Source organism: Macaca mulatta, chromosome X (assembly GCF_049350105.2).
Source record: "Macaca mulatta isolate MMU2019108-1 chromosome X, T2T-MMU8v2.0, whole genome shotgun sequence".
In the NCBI taxonomy this organism is placed as follows: domain Eukaryota; kingdom Metazoa; phylum Chordata; class Mammalia; order Primates; family Cercopithecidae; genus Macaca; species Macaca mulatta.
In genome coordinates, this window is record NC_133426.1 from 130,932,433 (window position 1) to 130,945,207 (window position 12,775).

At 37.6% G+C, this 12,775-nt stretch overlaps 1 protein-coding gene across 1 annotated transcript in view; it reads right to left on the bottom strand.

Moving 5' to 3' along the window:
• TENM1 (teneurin transmembrane protein 1) overlaps positions 1 to 12,190 on the bottom strand; it is a 122,674-nt gene extending 110,484 nt beyond the window's left edge. The window contains exons 1-2 of the mRNA XM_015128153.3: positions 11,946 to 12,190; positions 3,821 to 3,841 (exon numbers count right to left, since the gene is read on the bottom strand). Of these exons, the coding sequence (XP_014983639.2) occupies positions 3,821 to 3,841; positions 11,946 to 12,166 (242 nt within the window). The 5' untranslated portion in view covers positions 12,167 to 12,190. The remainder of the gene's footprint in view (positions 1 to 3,820; positions 3,842 to 11,945) is intronic.
• Between the last annotated feature and the right edge of the window lie 585 nt (positions 12,191 to 12,775).

Sequence of the window (12,775 nt, forward strand, 5' to 3'; positions counted from 1 at the left end):
GCTTGGTGGAGAGCAATCTTGTCTTGTTTATCTCTGATATGCTCATTGCCCATACCTCTGCCTAGCACCCAGTTGTCAAAGCCAGAAACCAGAAGCCATTCTTTTCTACCTCCTTCTTTCCACCATTTCCCACATCCAGTGAAAGGTGGTTTTTAAATTCTACTTTCTAAATTCTTCTCCAGTCTGCTCACTTCTTTTTATCTCTGCCGTTATTACTCTAAGGCCTCATTATCTCTCATCTGAACTACTTCCTTGGTACCATTGCAGTATTGTGTATTTGTTTACTAATTAATTAAAAATCATTTACTAAGTGCATACAATGTATCCAAGAACTGTGCTATGTTCTAGAGACCTACTTGTGTGCAAGATACACACGGTTTCTTTCTTTATGAAACTCACAGTCTAGTGGGAGAGACAGATAAGTAGACAGGATATGACTACCATGAGTCCAAGTGTTATAACAGGAGAAACAGAGGGAAAGAAATTAGTAAAGAGGAGGGACTTGTGTCTTAGCAGCACCTATCATATGGTATTAGCATTAGTTTTAAAACTTATTAAATGAAGTCCATATTTATTAGATTTCCTTAGTTTTTACCTAATGTTTTTCTGTTGCAGGATCCCATCCACGATAACAAATTATATTTAGTCGTCATGTCTTCTTAGGCTCTTCTGTGCTGTGACAGTTTCTCAGACTTTTCTTGCTTTTGATGACCTTAACGGTTTTGAGGAGTACTGGTCAGGTATTTTGTAGAATACCCTTGACTGAAACGTGTCTGATTGTTTTTTCTTATAGTTAGACAGGGATGATAGGCTTTTGGGAGGACGATCACAGAGGTAATAAAGTGCCATCCTGCTCAAATTATATCAAGGGTACATACTACCAACATGATGTACACTAATGGGTTTGACCTTGATCTCCTGGCTGAAATAATGTTTGTCAGATTTCTTCACTGTAAAGATACTCTTTCTCCCTTACTTTCCACACTTTACTCTTTGGAAGGAAGTAACTATGTGTAGCCAACACTTACGGAGTAGAGAGTTATGCTCCACCTTCTTGAGAGTGGAGTATCTACATAAATTGTTTGGAACTCTTCTAAATGGGAGCTTTATCTCGTCTCCATGTATTATTAATTCAACCATTTATTTATGTCAGTATGGACTAAGGGATATTTATTTTATACTTTGCATTAAATCCAATGCTACTTTATTTTGTTGCTCAAGTTATTCCAGCTTTAGCCATTGGGAGCTCTTTTTGTTGACTCATGTGTCCCTTTGCCATATCCCCATCAATGAGGGATTTTTTTTTAGCCCTTCCTTACTTTCTGGCACTATAAGATGCTCTGGGCTCATCTGCTATACCCCCTGCCCCAATCCTAGAATCAGCCATTTCTCCAAAGACCCCCCCCCGGTTCCCTTTATTGGAGAATGGTATTAGAAACCAAGATCTTGGTGCTGGGTGTAAGCACTGTTTTTTTTTTCCCTAACATATCTTTCTCTCCAACTACACTGTGAGTTCTTTGCAGGCAGGAACCATATTCATCTCTCTATTCTCAGTGCCAACAGAGGGCCTGACAGGATTGGTGCTTAGTAAATGCTAAACTAAACTGAACTGCAGGATATAAAACTAAGACATAAAAGAGTTCAGGCCTTGCTACTTAGGCAAAATGGAGGGGATAGGGTAGTCAGAACAATCAAGATATCTTTAAGGACCGGAATGTTATTAATTGTATTTGTAATTATATTTGCCCTCCAAGCATATTTATGTATGTTAATAATAATCAGGCTGGCAAATACTAATTTGAGACTGTTTATAGTTTTAATTGGAAAAAAATACGTTCAATTGGAATATTTCATTTTTTCCTACTTACCTTCATCAAGTAAGAGAATCCAGTAGATTCCAGGGACACTTCCAACCCTGGAACCACGATAACGGGTGCTGTAAATAAACTATGAAGGGCCCCAACAAACCCTAGAATTGATTTGGCAGCCATACCAGACAAGGCATCTCTGTGGGAAAAACTGCTTCAATAGGGGTTTGAGTAAAAGTCTTTACATATATAGTTAAATTTTTGCCTTCAGAATAAAATTTTTCCAATGCGCTCAGATCTTTCTAGAAAAAAGAAGGGGTCACAACCCTTCTCTGAAACAACTACAATACTTTGATAGCCAGTTTGTGGAGTTTCAATTCAGCCAGATTAATCATGCTTTGTTTAGGAAGAATCCATAGGCTATTTCTCCAAGAGAAATGCATTTGCACAAAAGCACTTTGGAATGCAGTACATTCATTCATTATTGAATACCCCCAATGTGCCTGTGAGGAAAGTTAAAATTAGCAATCTCCTCAAATCTCAGCCGGGGAAACCCAGACACATAGGGAGCTTGTCCGGGGTCACTAACAAGTTTGGGCCTGGACCAAGATTAGACTAGATTATATGTGATTTTGTGTGCAAAATACCATCAGAATACTCTTGCTCTGAAGGCAGCAAAACAAATCAGTGTTCCTGCCTTCTAATGAGCAACATGTCCTATTTTGCTCAGCCAGACTGTTCTTAAACTTTGTGTACTAGCCTTTAGAAAATAGAATAGCCCAACATACCGAAGTCAAATCTAATCAATGTTATTTTCTTGATAGCCAGCAGTCAGGAAGGTCCCTCCTATCAATATGTAACTTGCTGTTTTATGCCATTTCTCAAGTGTACTTTAGTTCTTTTTAGGTTGATTTCTTTCTACTTTCTGAAAACAAGCCATACCTGAGAAAGAAAAAACCACTGGACTATATTCCAATTTGCTTTAATCCCTTGTGTCTCAATGCAAATTGCAATTTGAGATATGTGAAGTTTCTTTTACAACTTGGGTGTTAGGCTTACTATCACCTTTTGGTTAGTTTTACATTCAAGCAATGCCCTTCAACTTAGCAAAGATCACTTCATTCATGCTAGTTAAAATCACATAGATTGTTAAATGGGCAATTAATGTTTATAATTAATACTGTGCAACACTTTACCAGTAAGCAATTTGACAACCAACTTAATTTGCTTAAGGAATCAGTTATGTCAAAGTAGCAAGGCTGATCTTCTGTACTGGCATTTAGGAAGTGGCATTGCCCAAATGAAATCCAGATTAGAAACCCCATCAGTGCCATTTTGATGACAATTGGCATTCAGAAGTGAACAAATTCAATTTTCTCCTTTGCAATTTCAGGTAATTTAGAACAGTTCTGACAAGTGTAATGCATAAACACATTGAATAGAAATATTCATTCTGATTAATTTCAGAGCTATGTGCCATTGTCTGTAAATGGTCATTTTAAGCTTTTCCTATTACTTCTTTTTGGTGGAAAAAAATAGAAACAGTGAGGTCAAATAAAAGAAAAAAATCATATTAAAGAAGGTCATCATGATCACTGTCTCTTAATACACTTGACAACTATATTTCTGGATCTAGGGAGATTGCTGTATTACCTCTCTCTCTACCTGCAATTTGAAAACATCAAATCTATTTGAACTTGTCAACTCATTTGTGTTATCACCTTAGGGAAACATAATGAGACTTAAGGCCTTGCTTTCCCATGAAGTACTGAACTGTCAGCTTTCACTTATTAATTGTTTTCTTTTCAGTATATTTTGATCCTCCAGCAAATCCTACATAGTGGACCCCTCTTCTTTTGGAAGACACTTACCTGAGTTACAACTTCCAAATTTATGTTCACACTATTCTTTAACCTTATTTAGGAAGAAAAATTTCCCTATTAACACATTATTAAGAGGTAGTCTCATAGGCAAGAGGGGACATTAGGTAGCTGCTGATGTGATTTGCTTACCTATGTCTGGTATCTCTGTTTCTAGGGTGCACAAGGTATCCACGAGTGGCAAGCAAAAGCAAACAGAGAGTCATCAGTATCATTGAACAAGCCAAACCTAACCAGACACACCAATTCCTAACTCAGATTGTGGCATTTAGAGAGACTTTATGGGGATCATTTAGTCAGGCGTACAGGCCAAAGTTGATCCAATCCCTCCAGGCTTTGCCTCCTAAGATGGTGTCAAGGCGATTGCATATTTTGCTTGGTGGATGTGCAAAGTTCTAAGGCAGATTTTTCAAAAGGTTCTCTCTGGGCCATCTGCATCAGAATCACTTGGATTCTTGCACTTGTGCACTTCCTAGGGTTCTCCCTAGCCCTATTGAATCAGAATCTTGGGTGGAGGTGGGGCCTGGAAATTTTATTTTTAACAAAGTTGGCTGGCAATTCTGATGCAAAATAAAATTTAGGAACCATTGAGCTAAGGGTTGAAGAAGCAGCCACGGCAGAGGGACTAACCATTTTAGGCTTTGGTTTGATAGCCATAAGCACTCTATCAAAGTGTAAAATCACTGTTTTATTATCAAGTTGTGTGTACAGACAGACATCCCAACACTAACCCTAAGCCACTTATCTGATCTCAGAGATAAGATAGGAACATCTGTTGTGCAAATTCCTTAGCAATACTAAAAAGCTCCTTAACAAGTTGAAACTGTAAGAGTTTTCTTTTAGACCATGACAGAATATCCCTGACATCAAAACTGCTGATCAAAACAACTTCAATAAAACACATTGTACATCAACTATTAGGGCTTTGTGTCTTCCAGCCATCCATGCTCTAAGGGGAAACTGGGGTAGGCGATAGAGGATTGTTGGGCCAGAAGAAGGAGAATACTTTGGTGGCTCCTGATCTATAAGCCTCTTGGCACAGGGTATTGCCTAGGGTATTTCATGATGGGACCCAGTATGAGGTTTCTCACACAGGGAGTGTGGTCTGTGTATAGGCCTGACTTTGGGACAAGTCTGCCCAGAATTAAAAAGCTATTATCATCTGTGAAATACGGTCATTTTAATTTTTAAAATCCTTTTAAATCTGGCCCTATGTCATTTTTAAAACATAAAGATAACCTTTTTTTTAAAAATCTAAACTAGGAAATGGTCTTATTCTTTGGAATCTCAGGGAAGAAGAAAATATACAAAATTTTTCATCTGAAACTATCTGCTACAACAGATTCAACTCTTTTTAAAAAGAACCTCTCTGAGATTTTACTAGTTGGGCCACAGGTCAAGGTTCACTGACTTTTCTGTTTCCTTTGCTCATCTCAAACGGGTAGGTATCCTGTAGGTTGAAACAAAGGTGAACTGATAAGGATGAGGAGCTCTGATTAGAAACCTGGCCGCAGGCATTTGTGCCTCTTTCAATTTGTTTGTCTCTAGACACTTTCATTTGCAACTCTTTCAATTTCTTTGGCTCTAGACACTTGCCTGTTTTTGTGGCCTCTAAATTATACAATGAGTGTGCTTGAGGCTAGCTGTAATTATTGTGACATAGGTGATCCTCCTGAAGGAAGTTTAGTTGTGAAAGTACTAGAAAGATCTCATTAAAACATGGTTTAATCTGAAACAGATTCTCATGGTACAGAACCATTTGTGTGGCTACAAAGGGTTTTGAAATTCTTACATGATGGCAAGGAGTGAGGGGGGATGGTTTGACTTTCTTGCAGCTGCTTCTGATTCTGCCAATAATGTCACTGTGAATTTGGAAAGATGTCCCATATTATGCAGAGCAGCTTCTCTCATTAACATCTCAGAGGGAGGAAGTGAAAATGACGGAATTTATTTCCAGTGTGTGACCTTGTTCTGTCTCAGAATTACTTTTCGTTAAGGATTTAGGACTGAGCCACCACCAAAGTCAGTCTGCTATCTAGCTACCAACTGACTACATGCTGAGGTGTCAGTGTGTGAGCTCTTCACAAGGGCCTGGGCCCATCCGTGGGCACCACCACCTGGCAATGGACCAACTTCAAGCTTGCCACGAGTTAGGAAGAGAAAGAAATGGAATTTCAAATCTTTTTAGAGCAAGACATGCTTCCAATGTTAGAGTCTTTAAGTTGACCTTTGATTTTCTCAAGATCCAGGTGATGAAAGGGTCATGTACTCTTCTTTTTTAATTTAAAAGAAAATTATTGATATGATTTGTATACCATAAAATTTACCCTTCTAAAATGTGCAATTCAGTGGTTTCCAGTACATTTAGAGAGTTGTGTAGCCTTTATCATTATTCAATTCCAGAACATTTTCATCACGCTATGAAGAAACTCCATACCTATTTGTGGTCACTTCCCATTTTCCCCCTCCCTCAGCCCCAGGCAACCACAAGAATGCCCTATTCTAGATATTTTGTATAAATTGAGCCATTTAATATTTGTCCTTTTTTGTCTAGCTTCTTTCACTTAACATAATGTACCATCTATTCCTTTTATATTTTTGTAAGGTAAAGAATGGAAAGGAGGACATATGCCAATTTTGGAGCTGTTTTCTAGTGACCTGGCATCATGGGAGTTTGAGTGGCCTGCACTGTGGTGGCTGCAGCCCTTTACTTGTTCTTCATGCTGTTCTCAGCTTCTTTTCGTATTCTTGGCCAGAAACATTTGACATTGAAGAATGGTCTGCCCTTCCTGCTCCTCTTTCCCTTGTCTTCTTCCTTTGGACATCAGAGCATACTCCTGATTGTCACTGACTTATCAGAGATTCCAACTCCAGCGACCCTCATCAAAGACTACCTTACCCCATGCTCTGGCTCTGTTCCTTGCCCTTATCACAACTTACCCGTCCTGTTTTAGGGCCCTGTTTTCAGCTAGCAGTCCCTTTGAAAAGCAATCTGATGAATGAATCCATATCGAGGGACTCATGAATGCTTTTAGCTTGATGAGCCATTCTAAAAGAGGTTCATGTTTTGGGAAATCTTAGAGATGCAATGTTTCAATTCAAAGGAACATATTTCTTAGAGTGAAATTTTTGGGCACCATGGAAGGCCAGTGAAGACGTCTTTGGGTGAGGTGGAGGGAATCCTTGCGTACCACTGCTAATACATGAGATCAAACTGGGGAGGTAACTACCTATTTCATCTACAAGTAGTGCTTCTAGTATTTGTAGCTCCAATGCTGTTGACAAGAGGATGGTTCATGGCCATTTCTGAGATATTTGTAGAGCTCTCAAAGCTCCATTTCCATTTGTTCCTTCAGCGGAGAGCTCTACAAGTTCTCCTGCCTCTCAGCATTGTAACTGCCCCTAAATGGCTGCTATTCCAGTTCTACTCCATTCCCAGTCAATGACAGGAATCAAGTCCAGAGCACAATGTATGAAATATTAAGCAGTTGCTGGAAAAGAAACAGGAAAATCTCAAGAGAAATTTTCATGTCACATTGACATTTGTTGAATCCAAATTACTTAAGATACCAAGAAGCATTTGCCAGGCTCTTATTTTCTTATCTCTTTCATTTTTAAAGGAAAGACAAAATAAATATCTAGAGAATAACGAAATCTTGAACAATAGCAGCATGAGGTTTTTATAAAGAATAAATCATTTCCAGTCATGCTTAATGGGTTTTCTAACAGAGTTGTGAAATTAGAAGATGAGAGGGGTACAGGGGGATATTACATATTTGAATTCTTGCAAAGCACTTGATATGGTGTCTCCTGTTTTTACTTATATAATTATCCCTGTTAGTTTCAGAAAACTTAAAAGTGGTCCTGAGGCTATAACAATTTAAAAAGTCAACTAAGTCATAATTGATGAGAAATAGTTGAAGGACTTGTAGATGTTTAGACTGAGGAAGAGAAAGCTCAGGAACCAATGACAGCTCCCCTCACACTTGTGAAAGTTTGTCAGGTAAAAGAGGGAAGTGACTTATGTACTGTTTTAGATGCTACTATTTGCCACTACCGAGTGAATTTTTCACAAAGGCAGATTTTGGCTGAATATAAGGAAGAATGTTCTAATGGAGCAGTCCAAAGATGCAATGGATCTTGAGAAGTACTAAAGCTTCCCGTGATTGAAAGAGATCAATGTAGAGACAACAAACATCAGGCATGGATTGGGCACAATTTTACACCTGATACCCTCATGGATCCTTCTAATACTAAGCTCACAAATCTGTGATGTCATTTTTGTTCTATTGAAATCTGTGGGTGTGTCTGCATATATATATGTATGTATACATATATATGTGTGTGCATACACACACACACATGCATATATAAGTATCTATCTATATATATATAAATACAAGGAGCAAATCCCTAGTGAAACCAACACCTAAACTGTCCCACCTAGAAGTGAATCTATCTTAAAAATTTTTTCAAGGGATATATTTTTAAAGTGACAGAGGTTTAACTGTATGATCTTAAAAGCTTTCCTTCTTTATTATCTTACCTCAATCTCCCACTGGAAAGAAGCTTTAAGATGTATACATATGAATGAAATCTGCAGGAAACAGGCAAAGGGGTACTATATACTTAAATAATAAGAAATAATATTGTTTCTCTTGGCAGATTTCTAATGATAGTGATATTGCTGACTTTTCCTTTTCCTCCTTGTTCTACCAATGGGGGACTAGCTAGAGGAAATAAATGACTGGCAACCAATGAAAATGAAGTTATTTTTGAGGTCAGATGTTTCAATTGGAAAGAGTTCAGATCAATAGGGCTGAGGCAGAAAATGTCTACAGTCTTCCAATCTTCAAACTTCCAAGGACATCTGGAATTGTTTGGTGTGGTCCAATATGAAACAAAAGGATCTAGAAGGGCATCCATTAGGGGCAAACTATACGTCCTCCCAAAATGTCATCAAACTTTGGGCTGAGAGCTACACATCTGTGGATCTCTAAACAGGTTAAATTGTATGTGTCATGTAAGAGGATGTTCAAGTATAAACCTGAAGTCAATTTTATAGATAGGGAAGAGAACTACTAGAGAACACAGTAGATCATTTACATAATGAATAACCTGACAGGATCAAAATCTATAAGGCTTTCTATCCCATTCTATAATCATCTGTTGACAATATTGCTTCTCCATTCACAATTTTAAATACAACTAATAACATAATGGCTATATTAGTCTGTGTTTCCAGGAATCAGATGACTCAACCAAGAAAAGTGACTAATTTGCATAGTGCACAGAGCAATTAAATTAACTGATCTTAAGAAAAAAACTGGTACAAAGTGAGGTTTTTATCTAAATACAGTAGAATCAATGACCATTATGGTTCTTAAGATAGCACAGCCTTATTAAATCAACTTATTTCTCCGCAGGAAGTTTAAATTTGGAAAATTTATAAAGCAAATATATACATCCACAAATTATATGTACAATGTACAGTACACATATAGGCAACTGATCAGGATAGATGCTTTTTTTTTTTTTAAAAAAAAGTGAATCTAATAAGAACTATATTAGTTTCTGAGTAAACATGACAGCTAATGACAGCTAATATGTGCTGACATAAACTGGTTTGATGGTTTTGACTATAGTCAAACAGTTAGGGAGTTACCTGTCAATTAGATCAAAATGGTCATGTATATTCAATTAGCTTATTTCTTTGATGGCCAATCACAGGAGTGTTGGAATAGAGAAGAAATAATTACCTTTTCTCCTTGAACCTAATGCAGGGGATATTAAACATGAGTCTATAAAAGGGCTTCATCTACAGGGACTGGTTGCTGGTGGGGCAGTGGGAGGTAGGGAACTCTAAGGAAGGGAAAAAAATGCAATCCCTTAAATCATATATGCCATTTTGTGTTATTTTGTTTTTCCTAAGGAGGGGGGTCCATAGCCTTCAGTAGATTCTCAAAGGAATCTAACACTAATAAAAAAATGTTAAGAAGAACTACTCAAAAGGATCTCAACTCAGAAAAGCCGGTTAGCTTGAGAAAAGCTCTCAAGCTAAGCGAGAGAGCCTTGATGCGTGAATTCAAAGTGTGTGCATGCCTAAGTGAAGAGCTGAGACAATGAGACAAAACAGTGTCATGGAATAAGAATGAATAGAGGCATTGGATAGTACTTCAAACTGTCAGAAACTAATTTTTCTTTATACTGAGAAAATCAGTTTGCAATCAGGGTCCAAGTTATTCTATTTTATACTTCGCATGGCTTTGTGTTGAAGGTCATAAGGTACTTTGGACTAAAATGCAAATCTGTAAACTGTTAAGGATCCTTGACCAAGAGAGAATCTCATCAATGAATGACAATTGTTCCACTTTAGGTAGATTTACATTTAAATTACAAAGAAAAGGACTAAATTTAGCTAGAGTTTAAAAAATATTAATATAATTTTTTGTTTTGTTTTTGTAGATAATTTTACTGTTTTTCCTTTGAGGAGTTAGCTATATAGGGGTTAGCTATACAGGCTTTATAGGGTTAACTATGTAGACTCAGCAAGACAAGGTCTCTGTCTACCTGACAGTCTGGATGACTGGAAACATTCACATGTTGAATGAATTGTTCAGTGCTCCCATCCATATTTGGCATTATGTAGATAGAGCATCCCTAGGGTTTTGAAAACAATGTGGACTATTGTATAAATCATTTCCACATCCAGGCATGCAACCAACCATCTGGGCCTTCCTGTTGACTTTCCAGTAAGTAGGTGCCCAAAGAGATGTGCTGCTAGAAATGACAAGTCGCCATGAGGTGTAACATCCTGAGGTACATGAACACTTGATTAGGGTAGGGTACTATGAATTAGTACCTCTCTAGACTCTCTAAAAGTGCTTTGTCTTTGTTATAAAGTCTTAACTTTACAGTCTATTTTTTCATTAGCTAAGGGATTTAACAGCTTTCTTCCCTATGACAGCCTTTGCTATTATAATTAAGAAATGTATTAAAACTGGAGTGAATTAATGTGAAAAGTGGATGGGGCTTAGGACCAGAAGATTTCCCCAGCTAGGTGTGAGGGAAAAATTCAGTATTAGAAAACGGAGGTATATTCCATAACAAGCATGATAATCTGAAAATTTTTGAGAAATGCCCTTATGTATTCAAATTTACATGCTTGTGTGAAAGTAAGTGTTAAATGAAAATGACCCAAGACTTCTCATGTGTTTTAATTGGCTTTGATGATGCCATGTACATACGAGTTGCTCTATCAATGTCTCTGCTCTCCAGTCACTATATTTGATCACTATTTGTCAGGTCATTGAGGAGAAGCCTGAAGAAAAAACTGTTTTATGGAATAGTTCATAGGATAGCATCTAGATCTTCTGGAACATAGAGAAACTTTAAGCCAAATGTTCCAGACGCATGTGTAGGGAATACAGCTATCATAACTAATTAGAAAGAAGGCTCTACCAGTTTACCCAGGGGAAAGGAAACAGGTTTGTGTATTCTTAAGGAGATGGGAGTTGAAGCTTCCCTATTCTATAACTCCAGAAGATACACACTTGTGTCTTATAATCTCAGAAAGGGAAGAAATAAGCGAATTAAGCCACAGTCAATTTAGTCATAATCTTTGTGGAACTTCAGGATATGGAATACTAAAAGCTACGAATTCCTTACAAAAGGTGTCAAAATACTTTGTACTCTCAAGAAAATTATTAAACCGTGTGAGAAAATCTAAGATAAGTGCTTTAATTATCATGGGGTAGGGCTTTTAAGGGTAAAGAACCAGTTCTTCCTTCTTTATCATGCCATGAAAACCAGATTTCCATTTTCTTGTTTATGAAATGACCATTTCCAAAGATTGGAAATAAAAACTTACGAAGTTTAGCCTTTTGGATCAGACAGTATCTCTCCCAACTAGAATGGAATAGTTTTGATGAGTCTTCACAGTGGCCAGCAGTGAGTGAGTGACTTACTTGAGTGCTTGGAAATATTGAGATCCATGTCAGTGTCAGCACTGTATACAGGGAAGGACATACATACAGGGATGTTAACACTTCCTGGTTCTCCAAAGTAGTGCTCAAAGGATCCTTCAAGTAGGAAGAGTGGGCACGTTGACCTTTGTCCCTATTCCTGCATCTTAACTCAGTGCTACAATAGGGGCAACTGCATTTTCTGCTTCTTCTGGCAATGCTTTGTCTTTTCATGTTATCTTGCTTTTTGCTTTATCTGCTAAGCAAATATATAGAGATTAGAGAAGACTTACCTCAATTCCAAAATACTAACGGAGTTCCCCGAGGGAAATATTCTCCTTACAAAATTGAAGTCGCCAACATACACACTGCCATCAGGGCCAGAAGCTAAGGCGACAGGAGCAAAGAGTTTGTTGTTGTGGGCTGGGCCATTGCAATTGGTGCAGGCTACACTCCTTTGGTGTCCATTACCCATTATGGTTGATATGACTGGGGGTTGCTGGGAAATGAACATATTTTCTCCATTCCCTTTATGTATGATTCCTAGATTCAAGGAAAACAAAAAGAGAATTTAAGAAAAGCAATTACCGCAAAATAATCTGTGCAATATTTTAATTTACTTTTCATCATTCAAAGCAGGAAGGAGCTTTGGCCTGGCATAAGAGAACCTGAGAATGAAATACACACTTTCCTCAGTTTTGTTTAATTGCATAACCACAACAAATAGTAGCATAATACTTTGCCTCAGTTTGTCCACCTGTGAAGTAGGGTAATGCAACCAGTCCTTATAATGTTGATTCTAAATGACTCAATAAAGCATTTGATGACTAACTTTTAATGACCTATTCACTCTGGGCTCTGTGAATCATCTGTGGCTACATTTCCATAACTGGCTGACTCTTTTCTGATGCCTAGCACATATCTGTCTGACTTCAAATTACCCTCACTGTGAAACCGGTTCCTGAAAAGAGAATATCAGTCAATTTTAATATTAACCTTAGCAAAACACAATCAGGAAGGTAATCTACTTCTGTGAAAAGAAAAGAAATCCTACTGCTAGAATGTACTTCAAAGATATATGAAAGAAACTTGAATTTTCCACTCTTTTGGACCATATCACACT